The sequence below is a fragment of the Protopterus annectens genome, chromosome 2.part1 (assembly GCF_019279795.1).
Source record: "Protopterus annectens isolate FY-2018-M chromosome 2.part1, PAN1.0, whole genome shotgun sequence".
In the NCBI taxonomy this organism is placed as follows: domain Eukaryota; kingdom Metazoa; phylum Chordata; order Ceratodontiformes; family Protopteridae; genus Protopterus; species Protopterus annectens.
Genome location: NC_056729.1, coordinates 48,927,530 through 48,941,453, shown reverse-complemented (window position 1 = coordinate 48,941,453; position 13,924 = coordinate 48,927,530). Strand labels below are relative to the sequence as shown.

The following is a 13,924-nucleotide window of genomic DNA, read 5'->3' as shown; positions in this document are numbered from 1 at the left end:
CAGGTTTCCATTTCTTCTGATTCCTCTTTTGATCAGGAATTTTGTATTCCACCCTATGAGGATTCAGATGCAGAAGAATCCATCCCTTCTGCCTCTCCTCTTCAGGATTATTCTTTTGGTGAAACCTTGCATACTTTAAGGGAACATTTTCATTGGGAAAGTCAGGATTTCTCTGAATCAAAAAAAGAGGCTTAGGGATTTCCTCCTCCTTCCTCAGCATAGGCCTTTGGCTATACCTCCTGTATTAGACGTTGATGATGTGTTTTCGGAATCAAGCATGGCTCCTGATTCCCTACCTTCGGCTCCTAGTAAGCTAGACAGATGTTACAGGGTTCCTGACTCCAACAAATTTCTATTCAAAAATCCTGCTGCTGATCCTGAAACTATCTCACAGGGTCCAAAAGGTGTAAAGGCCTCTACAGTCAAAATATCCTACCCCCTCTGATAGAGATTCCAGGGTGCTAGATAGATGGGGAAAGAAGGTTTATACGTCTGCAACCTTGTCAGTTAGGGCCTTAAACTTCCAGTTTCATATGCTTAAATATCAACAGCATGTTATGGGATTATTGAAACAGAAAATGATTTCTGATTGTGTGGAAAATGAAGAATTACAGAAATTATTGCATGCAGCAGAACAGGTTGGAAAGCATACTTTGCAATGTGGTTTTGATTCCTTGGAGGCCTCTTGCAGGGCCCAGTTACTGGATCTGTGATCAGAAGGCATGCCTGGCTCAAGGAGCAAAATCTGCCTGATCATGTTAAAGCTAAATTGTTGGATGCCCCTTTACAGCATGATACTCTGTTTGATAATAAGGCAAAAGAGGTTTTAAAGAAAATGGAAGACAAAGCTAAATCTATGCAAGCTGTAAAGGATTTCTTACAAGTGCAGCCACCCAGGTTCAGTAGGCACTTGCCTACTAAAAATTGGTCCTTTCCTGTGTCCAACAGAGCCTCTCAAGGCAAATCCAGGCACTCAAAAGGCTCTGGATACCAATCACAGGGTTCTTACAGGTCAAAGCAATGGGGTGCTTCCACCTCCAAATATGGAGGAAACAAAGCACCACCCTACAGTAAACAGTCTCAATGACTTCTCTCTACCTTCACCAAGCACTTGGCTTGTGGCAGCCCCCTTTGGGGGGGGGGGGGATTAGCACTTCTTGCTCAAAATTGGAAATTAATTACCCAGGACAAGTGGGTATTAAACATAGTATCCCAGGGGTACAGATTTCATTTCCATACTTTGCCAATTCCAAACGGTTGTCCAGATCTGCTACAAAATCAATGGGCAGACGCTCAAAAACAAGTTACATCCCTCATGGAGATTGGGGGCTATTCAACCAGTACCAGAACAGGGAAAAGGACGAGGTTTTTATTTAAGGCTGTTCCTGGTACCCAGTAAAGACGATGCATGGCATTTGAACACATACCTGGACATTCCAAAATTCAAAATGCTGACTTTACAACAGGTACTGCTTATGCTGGGCAGGAACGCTTGGTTAGTGACTCTAGACTTGAGGCATACCTGCATATCCCAATATGGGAGTCGTGCAGAAGATACCTCCTCTTCAAGGCAGGTGTTTTGCATTACCAATTCTCTGCACTGCCCTTTGGCTTATCTACTGCGCCCAGGGTCTTTACAAAGTGCTTGGTACCAGTAATTGCATTTTGCAGACAAGCATATAAATTTATCCTTACCGGGACGACTGTCTCATTCAAGCAGAGAACAAGGACATTCTTCTTCAGCGTCTGGTGTTTGCAAAAAGGCTTCTAACATGCCTAGGGTACACAATAAATGAAAAGAAATCACAACTGGTACCCTCTCAAATAATTACATTCCTGGGTGCAAGCTTGAATACAACTGCCCAGATTGCTTGCCTTACGCCAGACAAAGGCAACTGACAACATACTTCAAACAGATGGCAACAAAAACCCAGTTATCTGCAAGACAAATTCTGCATGCTTTGGGGTTCATGGAATCCTGCATTCTACTAATTCCATATGCGAGACTGCATATGAGGAAACTTCAATGGTACCTAAAAAGTGTATGGAGTCAACATTGTCAGTCTGGAAACAATGATTCCTCTTATTCCCTGCCTACAACAGGAGTTTCTTTGGTGGGCAGAGGCATGTCACCAAAACAAGGGACTGTCATTCACTCTACCCCCTGCCACCCAAACCCTAACTACAGACTCATCAGACTATGCTTGGGGGGAGCCCACCTGGCGGGAACATGCATTCAGGGCATATGGAGCCCCAAAACAAACGCATCTGCATATTAACCAGAAAGAGATGCTAGCGGTTTAGAATGCTCGGACAGCCTTTAAGGACTTACTTTATCCTGAACAACTACTGATAAAGACGGACAACACCACGGTTATGTAGTACATAAACAAGCAGGGGGGTACACATTCCTACCCTTTTTGCAGACTAGCCATGACATTGTGGAACACTGCCTTGACTTACCAAGTACATCTTCAAGCTCAATTCCTGCCAGGAAAACAAAATACTCTGTCAGACCTAAGCAGAAATCTTATGGACCCGCACGAGTGGAAACGACCCACAAATCTTCAGCATGGTAAGACAGAAATGGGGGAGCCCAGACATAGATCTGTTTGCCTCTCCCCATAATTATCAACTGGACAAATTCTGCAGAAGGACTTCTCACAGACGAGCATGGAAAGGGATGCCCTATCCTTCAGTTGGAAAAACCTATCAGTCTATGCCTTTCCTTTTCTGCCTCTTCTCTCCAAGGTCTTACTTAAAGGTCAGACAGGGAAAAAAAATTATCCTAATTGCTCTGGACTGGCCTCGCCAGCACTGGTACCCAATTCTAAGGAATATGTCTCATTTCCCTCCTTCGTACTTGCCTCATATACCTCATCTACTGTCTCAGCAGAACAATCAAATTCTTCACACTCTGCTCCAAACTCTGAACCTTGCAGCATGGCTGATTAATTATCCAAACACCTCTCAGTAAATCTGTGATGGATGTCATTTTGGAAACCAGAAGGCCTAGTACAAGAAAATCTTATGCTGATAAATGGAAGAGATTCTGTGGTTGGAACCAAGCACAAGGGTTAGGCACAGCAAAACCAAATATCCCTCAGATTTTACAGTACTTGACTGAGATGCTTGAGAAGGGCCTATCTTTTTCTTCAATAAAAATCCATGCCTCTGCCATTTCTGCTCATTACAACATGGTGCCTCTCATCTTTTCTCATCCTCTGCTAAAACAGTATTTTAGAGGGGTCAAAAATTTAAGACCTCCCAGAAGATCATCAACTACTGCATGGGACCGACCTCAGTTTTGTGCTGGAAAAACTCACCCTGCCTACTTTTGAACCAGCAGCTACTGCGGATATAAAATTATATCTTGGAAAACAGCTTTCCTTTTGGCAATCACTTCAGCAAGAAGGGTTTTAGAACTACAGGCTCTCATGGCTGTGGAGCCTTTTATCACATTTTACCTGGACAGGGTGTCCCTCGGGAACAATCCTTCCTTTATGCGTTAGGTGGTATCCAGTGTGGCTCTTAACAAAGCTATTCACCTGCCGACATTTTACCCAAATCAGCAGAACACAAGGGGGTGTGGATTCTGCATTCATTGGACGTACACAGACAACTAAGATCCTACTTAAACAGGACCAAATCTCTAAGAAAGTCTGAGCAACTACTGGTGGCATTTGCTTCAGGATCAGAGGGGAAGGCTATATCAAAGCAGACTATTTCTAAGTGGATAAGCCACTGCATTCATTTCTGCTACTTGCACCATGGTAAACCTGTGCCCAAGGGAATCGGGTCGCATTCCACCAGGGCTGCCTCTACCAAAGCAGCCTTTCTCAGAGGAGTTCCCACCAAAGACATTCTAGAAGCTTCTACTTGGAGCTCTCTGCATAACTTCACAAAGCATTATCGTTTGCCTCTCTTCTCCAAATCCAGGGCAGGCTTTGCCACTGCAGTTCTGCAGGGCCTTATAGCCGTTCCTAATGCTATTTGGTTCCATCCTCCCAGCCATAGCTTTGGGATTCTACTCAAATGTAATGACTGCAACAGTGAAACCACGAACATAGTACAGTTGTGTACACTTACCATAAATGTAGATGTTGGAGTGTTTTCACTGTTGCAATTCGGGTTACCCACCCACTATCCCCCTTTTCTATAACCTCTCTTTCCTTCACTATATCCTAAAGCCTTTGTGGTGTATTTGCTTTTAGATGAAGGTAGTTTATGTTGCTAAAAGTGCATTTACATATATTGCTGTTTATATCTGTCTATATATATATATATATATATATATATATATATATATTTGTGTGTGTATATATATATATATATATATATATATATATGTATAATCTATATAATTTTTTTACTCCCCATTTGGGGGGCACGTGACATCTGGGGCAAGAAAAGCTGAATAAAAAAATGGTGTTGGCTGCATGTTTTATACCCCTGACGACTTTACATCCTGGAAGAGGAGACAGCAACCGACGCAGGACCCAAGACTTTGTTATTCAGGCCAACTGAGGGCAACCTGCCAGCAGATTACCCAAATGTAATGACTGCAACAGTGAATACACTCTAACATCTACATTTATGGTAAGTGTACACAACTGTACTTTCCTACCATAGGAAGGACATGCGTCAGGGGGTCAGGGCACACTCTACTAGGGTTGTAGCCTCCTCCAGGGCCTTCTACAAGGGCCTAGACTCTGCTTCCATCCTTTAGGCAGCCAGCTGGTCCACTATACATACCTTTGTCAGATATTACAAATTGGACCATATCTGTCTTAGGAGAAGATTCGTCGTCGGTTGTGTGCCTCTGTTGTTTTTCTCTATCCTTTTCTTTGCGTTTTTTGTAAACTCCAGTAGTCTGATGGCTATCCGACAACATTTCAGGATAATTAAACCGGCGTCCAAAAACGTTTAAAGCAAAACCATACCGATGCTTAATAGTGCATTAGTTAAATCTAGCACAAAACCTTCAACCAGTAACGTTCTGATCAGGGCCTAGGCAAGGAATACAGTAAGAATGGAAATCCTTATGAAGTATTTGCTTTCCTCAAGAAATTAACTTTTTTCTGACCGGTCTTGAACAAGAAAAAAGTTTCCCCAACGAGGTACTTAGCTTTATTGAAGACTTTGGATCTGAAACTCAAACACGAAATCTCAGGAGTCTGCCAACCGGCACTTGTGAACTGCTTCTGCTTCGGGCACCACGCGGCAAGAAAGACTGAAGAAAATGGCGTCTTCTGCTTCTTTTATACCCCTGACGACCGACGTCAGGGAAGGGGTGGCAGCAGGCGACGCAGGACCCAAGGCTTTGGAATTCAGGCTGGCTGAGGGCAACCTGCCAGAAGGATTACCCAAATGTAATGACTGCAACAGTGATTACACTCGAACATCTACATTTACTGTAAGTGTACACAACTGTACTTTTTATGTTGGTAGTCGTATGTTAAAAATCTTGGTTATAACAGGAACTTTTGATTGCCAGTACCCCCTTATTTTGCAAGTAAAGACTGTTTAGTCTTGATGATTGGACTCCCCCCCCCCCCCCCTTTCTGTGCATGCCTTGCTGTGTTTGTGAATACTCTCTATTCTATCAGGTCTTTTTCCTTTTTTTTTTTTGTATTCATCTTTAAAAACATAGCTGTCTGTAGCTGCATTTTTAGTTAATAGAATTATCAGCCAGTGCTATTCCTTTTTAGATATTTCCATCCTTTCTTCCCAAGTTTCACCTAGACTCTTGCATCTTTTTTTTCCTTTTGTATTTAGCCAAGTTTTGAAGTCAGTCATCTTTCAGCTAATGAAAGTCTTCACTCCTTTAGTGTTCCTTTTCATAAAATATTGTGTCTGTAGCATTAGTACACTGACACACTATTGTTTGCATCTTTTGGTGTATAATTTGAGTAGATGATTTCACTTATAAAATTGATTGTTAGTTTTTCCTGAGCATTTTCTTCTAATATTGTTTTCTTCTTTAGATCAAGCTCTGAAGAGAAGCATTGCAGAAAGTCTTTCAAAAAGTGTCGTAAGTATTTAAGTTTATACGTTCTTCTACCTCTTGAAGTGTTGGCAGGTATTTTAAGTTCACCTTATTGGGGAAGTTGCATTTCTCAGTCTCACAAACCGTTCTTAACAATAACACTTACTTAAAATAGTGTCCTACAGATTCCATCAGTGTGGGTTGCATGTTTCTTGTTGCAGTTTTTTTTGCTGTATTTGGACAATCACAAAAAGCAAGTAAGAATCCAAGACTGTCACAAATCCAAAAATAAACGGCACAAGGTTCTTTTCAGAAATAAGGCAGCAACACCAGCTCCAAGAAAGGCTGTATAAGTGCTTTTGTTCCTGTATTCACACTTAAATGTGGAACTTCATCAGATACAAAAATGCATAATTTCCTAGGAAATGTGTTTTTTTGTCTGATGAAGTTCCGTTTTTATGTGTGAATAAAGGAACGAAAGTCCTTGTACAGCCTTTCTTGGAGCTGGTGGTGTTGCCTTATTTCTGAAAAGAACCTTGTGCCGTTTATTTTTGGATTTGCTGTGTTTGGCATACGTCTGTGGCAGTCAAATCAGGACTTTCGAAGTCCTCATTTATGTTAGTTTCCAGGCTTCTCAGTTTGTAGATGGAGTAGTACAAAGAATAGATGTATGGGCACAAAAGCCTTTGTTTTTCTGCAACAGCCATTGGGTTCCTGAAATCTTATTACTAATTTGGTGGTGTGTAGTAAGGCATTTCTTTTGTGTAGTGGAAAAATGTGTGCGTTGCTTTGGAATTTGTCAGTAGTCTTAAAAGGGATACAGTTTGTACTATGATAGCTAATTAAGAATTCATCCCTGTAGAAGCCTTTAAGCTAGATTTCACAGCCATGGTTTTCTTGACAATTTTTCAACTCTTGTTAGTTTGACTTTTAATGGCATTTTCCCCTTAGTAACAGAAATGTATTCTTTGGCAAGATTGAGTAACTATTTACGTTATGTTTTTTGCCCTGTTGTGGGAAGCCAAGATTTTCCCCCCATTTTGGAGCTAGTCCTTGCACTTTAATTCTTCATTGCATAGGCTTGCTGCTTTCATGTCATTTGGCAGAGTGCAACTTATTTCAGATGTCCTTCTATTCCTGTGTTGCAGTATTCCATGTATGGGGTTTACTCCTTTAGTTTCACGTACGTCCGGCCAGTATACAAAAGTTTTCAGTCCCTGTATGGTGCATGGGATGTCTGACGTGGCTCAAGGTAAGTGGGCCATAAGAGATGTCTGCACACACCAGCCCTTGGAACTTCTCCGCTGCCATTCGAACGCCAGGTGTTCCTATCTCCACAGCCATCAGATTCGAGAAATCAGATAAGTGCCCCATTGGGGAACCTTTCAGTCCTTTTATTTCTTTCATTGCCTGTTCTTGTCACCCAGAAAGGGTAACTGTAAGTGTGGCCGTCAAATTCCTCACAAGGATGTCCACGATCAGTGTCTCTCTTGTTTGGGATGGTCGCACAATTATAAGACCCGTTTCATTTGTTAGACGTTTGTGCTCAAAACTTTGCACAGCCATCTGCATGCGCATAACTTGTATTTAGAAAATCAGAGGTTAAAACAGCTTTAGGGATGGAGGGTTCATCTGATGTACTAACTGAACCGCTGAAAAAGAAAGTCAGGACTATACGCCCTACCACTGCCACTGTGCCTCTTGTGTCCTACCCTCAGCCTGTGGCCATTGTCGGCCAGGTAGAAGAATCTGCCTCCGCCTCCCTGGATATAGCGGGTACCTCCACAGATGCACAATCCCACGTGGAGGGCATGTCCAAAGAGGTTTTTCTGGTGTCTGGGAGGGGGAGAACCAACGCTTTCGGTAGGTTTGTCAGATCCCTCTGGTTCTATACAGTCTCCAGATTCCAGCCCATCCTCCCTTCAGATGCCCGCAAGGCCTCTAAAAAAGAAGAAAAGGAAGCACCTTTCGCCTGACTGGCAGGCTTTCAGCCAAAGTTGGTTTAATGCATTCATGGCCTTGCGTACTACCTGTGCACGGACTGCTAACATTCCACCTCTTCTCGTGAGTCCTAGGCCTCAAACTTCAGACCCTACAATGAGGGAAGAAGAATTATCAACTGATTCTTCATCTGGTGAATCACTTACACTTCACAAATTTCTTCTCCCATGGGGTATTTTTCCCCAGAGGAAGAATCTGTCGACCCTGACTCCCCAGCTGATGATTTGACTTTTGGGGAAACCATCACTACTATGAAAGATAATTTCAAATGGGAAATCCTCTGAAATGACTGAGGTTCAAAAAAAGGTGGTATGACCTCATTCAGATTCCCCAAGCCCATCTGCTGGTTCCCCCAATTCTACCTGCCTTCTTAAATACCTTCTTCTCAGCATCCTTAAATCCTGACTTGCAACCATTTGCTCCACGCAGACAGGATAGAATCTACAAAGTCCCTGACATGGCCAAGTATCTCAAGTGTCCACCAGCAGACCCTGACACCATTTCCATCTCTACAGGTAAGGCTTTTAAGCTTTTACCCACCACCACTATCTTCCCTGCTGACAAAGACAGCAAAACCATGGAGCGTTTGGGTAAGAAAATTTACACTGCTGCTACCTTGTCCTTCAGGGCTACCAACTACCAGACACATGGCTAAATATGCCTTATCCCTCCTGGAAAAGGCCTCCAAGGAATTGGCTGATTCACCTGATTGTGCTGCCAAAGCTTCACCGTCTTCCCTTCTGGCTCTTGCCTCCCAGGTTACCAGGCACTCAGTAAAGTGCAGTTATGATGCTGCTGAAGCCTCATCCAGGTTAGCATCTGTATCTGCCTTAAGAAGGTACTTTTGGCTACGTCTATTGACAACACAGCATTGTTTGGTGTAAAAGTGACATTTGTCACGTCAGCAAAAGGGGAGTAAACTGCAGGATATGATTGTCTCCCCCCATACCAAAATTTCAGAGGATCTATCCTGCCAAAACACAGTTTTAGAAAACATTCTCTGCCTCCTCTGTTCCTTCTAGGCCTAGAAAACCTACCAGGAAGCAACCACCTCCAGCTAGAGTTTCACTCACTCTAACCAGAGGCCATCCTTTCAAGACAGAGCAGGTAGCATCTGACTACCTGCCAACCTTACCTCCCCTCCTCCCTCTCTTACCCCTGTCAGTTCATCTCTCTCACTGCCTCCCAGTGTGGACATATATCACATCAGACAAATAGGTCCGTTCAGTCCTTCAAAATGGGTAATTCATGACCGGGGTTATACCCCCAAAACGAAAGGGCATCCCTTAGCCTCCAACACAACAGCTGCACCTCCTCCAGCATGTGCTGCAAACTCTGCTGGCTCAAGGCACCATAGAACCAGTGATAAGGCACCATAGAACCAGTGATTCCCCACCACAAAAGGAAGAGGCTTCTACTCCAGGATTTTCCTGGTTCCCAGAAAAGATGGACCCTGGAGACCAATTTTGGATGTCTCCTGTCTCAACCTGTTCCTAAAGGTCCCAACCTTTAGAATGTTGACCTTACAACACTTTTTCTCCTGATTCTACAGGGGTTCATGGCCACCTTGGATATAAAGGATGCTTATCTCCACATCCCTGTAAAGCCCACATTCAGAAAATACCTGAGGTTCTCGGTGGGCCCATCTCGTTTTCAGTTATCTGCCTTGCTCTTTGGGCTTTCCACTGCAATCAGAGTTTTCACCCAATGCTTGGCTCCAGTGATTGCCTTCTGCAGGACAAAGGGAATTCAAATATTCCTATCTGGATGACCTGCAAATACAGGCAGGCAACAAGGAAATCCTCCTGCTTATGTAAACGCCTTGTGATGTCCCTACTACAGTCTCTGGGATTCCAGATAAATTATCCAGAATCCCACCTGGAACCTACACAAGACCTTGTCTTTCTGGGATGCAGAAATCATACAAACCTCATGAAAGCCTTCCTTCCCCTCCAAAAAGGTAAAAAACTTGACAGACACCTGGTTCTTGTTCTTCAGTCTGCAGAATTGACAGGAAGGCAGTACCTAAAGTTCCTGGGCTACATGGCAGACACTATCCCAATGTTACTTTTAGCAAGACTGCATATGAGAAAGTTACATTGGTACCTTCCGTCAGTCTGGACCCAACACTCATCCCTTGGAGTACAGGGTCCCCATACTACCATGCCTCAAACTGGAAATCCAGTGGTGGCTGACTCAAGTGACCCTCAATCCGGGACTTACCCTCCAACCACCCCTACCTACACAGCTCATACACCCACAGATGCCTCAGACTTGGGCTGGGGAGCAACCCTGGGCCATCAAAAAGTGCAGGGTCTGTGGCCAGAGCCACACAAACAAGAACACATCAATGTTTGAGAGATGAGGGCAATTCTCCTGGCTCTCTTGAGCCTTTCAGCTCTACCTACGGCAGGATCCACTAAAGATTTTCACAGACAACACCACAGTTCTGTGGTATCTTCAACAAACATGGAGGGACCAAGTCTTACTTTGTAGACTAGCTCTCCTAGTATGAGAACAGGCCACCTCACAGGTCTGCATTCCCTCTCTTCAGAACTCCCAAGCAGACTATCTCAGCAGAACCATCACAAACAACCACGACTGGATGCTTCACAGGGATGTCTTCCTGGATCTCGTCCACTGGTGGGGTTACACGTCAAATAGACCTGTTTGCCTCCTCCATCAGCAGGCAACTTCATGGATTTTGCACCAGGATACCACATCCTCAGGCGTTGGCAACAGATGACTTCTCAATCTCTTGGAATGGAAAGTTTCTTTAAGCATTCCCCACACTTCCCACTCATCCAGAAGGTCCTGTTGAAAATCCAGCAGGACTGACCAAAAATCTTGGTGACTCCCTACTGGCCAAGGCAGTATCGATTCCCCCTTACTCCAGCTGTCCAAGGGCAATCACCACAAGTTACCCCTCAGAGTGGACCTTCTCACACAGCACAAGGGATCCCAAATACACCCACAGTGGCAGATGTTCTTCGTGTTTCACTGTTGCAGTCATCACATTTGGGTTATCCCTGCCCAGGGTAGCCCTCAGTTGGCCCGAATACCAGAGGCGTAGTATTTCTCCGTTGGTTGCCGTCGCCCTATGACTGACATCAGGTAGTCAGTATTCTAAATTAAGGCAGCTGATGCCATTGCATCAGTCTTTTCTTGCCGAGGAGCCTGAAGCAGAAGCAGTTCGCATGAGTGCCAGTCAGCTGCTACCTGAGTTTTTCGTTTCCGAATTAAAGTTAGTCTTCTAAAGCGAAGTACCCAGTTGGGGATCCTTTTTCCTTGCTCTAACAGATGTCAGAAAAAGTTAACAATTGTATCACCTGTGGAAAGCAAATACCACACCGAGATTTTCATTCTTACTGCGTCACTTGCTTAGCCCCAGACCACGGCGTCCCCTGCTGTCGCTTTTGTGCTTTGTTCAACGCCAGAACTATACGTCATTGGGCCCTTACTGTAGCTAGATATTTTTGCTCTGTCCTTGAATTCCGATATGGCTTCGGCAAGCCATCCGACAGCAGATATTCTGAAAAAACGTAAAGATAAAGACAGACAGACTGCACAGGTCCAAAACTGCCGACAACGCTTCTGTTAAGCCAGTCGTCAGTTCTCCGGTCCTCGGTGAGGCACTTTCGCAGCCCCTGAAGCCAGCTTCTGTGGGTTCGCAGGCTGCTACCAAGACCCTTTCGGAGTCCGGTATGCCGTGAGACTCTTCGACTAAGGATCATATGGATATGTCTACCTTGGATGGGTCTGGAGCTGCTGAGCAGGCACCGGCTTCTGAGGAAGTACTTCGCAATACCGATTCTTGACAGACCGACTAATTCGCTTCTACTGTTCTTTCGAAAACTACTGAGTTTCTAAGGCCCAGGGTAAGAACCACACCCAAGAAACCGACCCAGTCTCAGGCACCTGCTTCCTTGCTCAGTCACAGATGCTTAAAATGGCAGAAGACCTTATAATGCTTATCGGGGGAAGCCAGGCTACCTCTTCCAAAAGAAGGAGATTTGTCCCCAATAGTTTTATGTGAACAGGAGTCCAATGACTGATGCATCTGAATATGAAGATATGCAACCCCTCTCAGCTTATGAGGATTCTGATGCAGAGGAATCCATCCCTTCTGCCTCTCCACCCAAGGTCTTTTCCTTTGGGAAACCCTACATACCTTAAGGGAGTATTTCCAATGGGAACGTCAGGACTACCCTCAGTCAAAAAAAGAGACTCTGAGAATTCTTAGATCTTCCACAGCCCAGACCTCTGGCCATTCCTCCTGTCCTGGATATTGTGGATGATATTTTTATGGAATCCAGTTCGACTCCTGGTACCCTCCCTCCTGCTCCCAGGAAACCAGACAGGTACTGTAGACTCCCTGACTCCCACAAATTTCTTTTCAAAAATCCAACTGCTGACACAGAGGTCATCTATCAATGACCTAAAGGAATTAAAGCAACTCCTGCTAAGAATTCCACCCCCTCAGATAGGGATTCCCGAGCATTAGACTAATGGGGTAAAAAAGTATATACCTGTGCTACTCTTGCTTTTAGAGCACTGAATCGTCAGTTACATATGCTGAAATATCAGCAACATACCATGGAACTCCTCAAACAAAAAATATATTTTCCTGCTTGTGCAGAAAATAGTTACAAGAGAGTATGCATTCTGCAAGTCAAGTAACTAAGCACACCTTACAATGTGGTTTTGACGCCCTAGAAGCATCTTGCAGGGCAGCAGTCACTGATTCTTTCCTCAGAAGGCATGCTTGGCTAAAGGAACAGCCCTTGCTAGAGCATGTCAAATCCAAATTGTTGGACACACCACTGCACAAAAACAACTTATTTGGCACCAAGGCAGAGGAAGTCTTAAAAAAGATGGAAGAAAAAGCACTCTCCTTTCATGCAAGCACCTGGGCCACTATTTTCAACGACCGCTGGGTCCTCAACATAGTATCCCAGGGATACAAATTTTATTTCATCACTCACCAACCCCAGAAGGGTTTTCAGATCTTCCCCCAAACCACTGGGCAGAGGCCAAAAAGCAAGTCCTTTCCCTGCTCTCTTGACGACAATAGAGCATGTTCATGCAGAACAGGTAGGCCAAGCTTTCTACTCCAGACTCTTCCTGGTACCCAGAAAAGCGGGCACCTGGCACCCCGTCCTCGATCTATCCACTCTAAACACTTTACGGGTGATACCAAAATTCGAAATGCTCACCTTCCAGTAACTTCTACCTATGCTCTCCAAGGATGCTTGGTTAGCCACCCTAGACCTAAAAGAGGCCTACCTACACATCCCAATTGGGGAATCTTGCAGGAAATATCTGCATTTCGGGGCAGGATCACTGCACTTTCGGTTCTCTGCATTTCCCTTTGGCTTATCCACTGCTCCCAGAGTTTTCACAAAATGCATGCCTCCTGCCATTGCTTTTTGTAGACAAATATTCGGATTTACCCATAATTAGATGACTACCTGATTCAGGCAGACAGGAAAAGCTTCTAAAGCACATGACTTTGTAAAGGACCTACTGACCTCCCTGGGGTATACCATCAACGAAAAGAAATCCAAACTAGTACCCCTTGCAAAAGATTGTATTCCTGGGAGCAAGCCTGGACACAGCATCCCAGGTGACATTCCTTACACCAGAAAAAACAAACCTACCTGACAACTCACTTCTTTCAGCTAGCCATCAGAGCCCAGTTATACACAAGGAAAATCCTGCAAGCTCTGGGGTTCATGGCTTCTTGCATTTTACTCATTCCATATGCCAGACTGCATATGAGGAAACTACAGTGGTACCTTAAAAGCCTTTTGTGTCAACACTCCCAAGACCTGGAAACTCTTATACCAGTGATACCTTGTTTAAGGAAAGATATTCTTTGGTGGGCAACAGCATGCTACCACAGCAAGGGACTGCCCTTCTCACCCGGCCAGA

The 13,924-nt window shown here is 44.3% G+C and overlaps 1 protein-coding gene across 1 annotated transcript in view; it reads left to right on the top strand.

Moving 5' to 3' along the window:
* Positions 1 to 13,924, top strand: part of LOC122793961 — a gene marked incomplete at its 3' end in the record, with an annotated part of 2,396,194 nt that overhangs the window by 1,037,474 nt on the left and 1,344,796 nt on the right. The window contains 1 exon segment of the mRNA XM_044062016.1: positions 5,988 to 6,034. Coding sequence (XP_043917951.1) covers positions 5,988 to 6,034 — 47 coding nt within the window.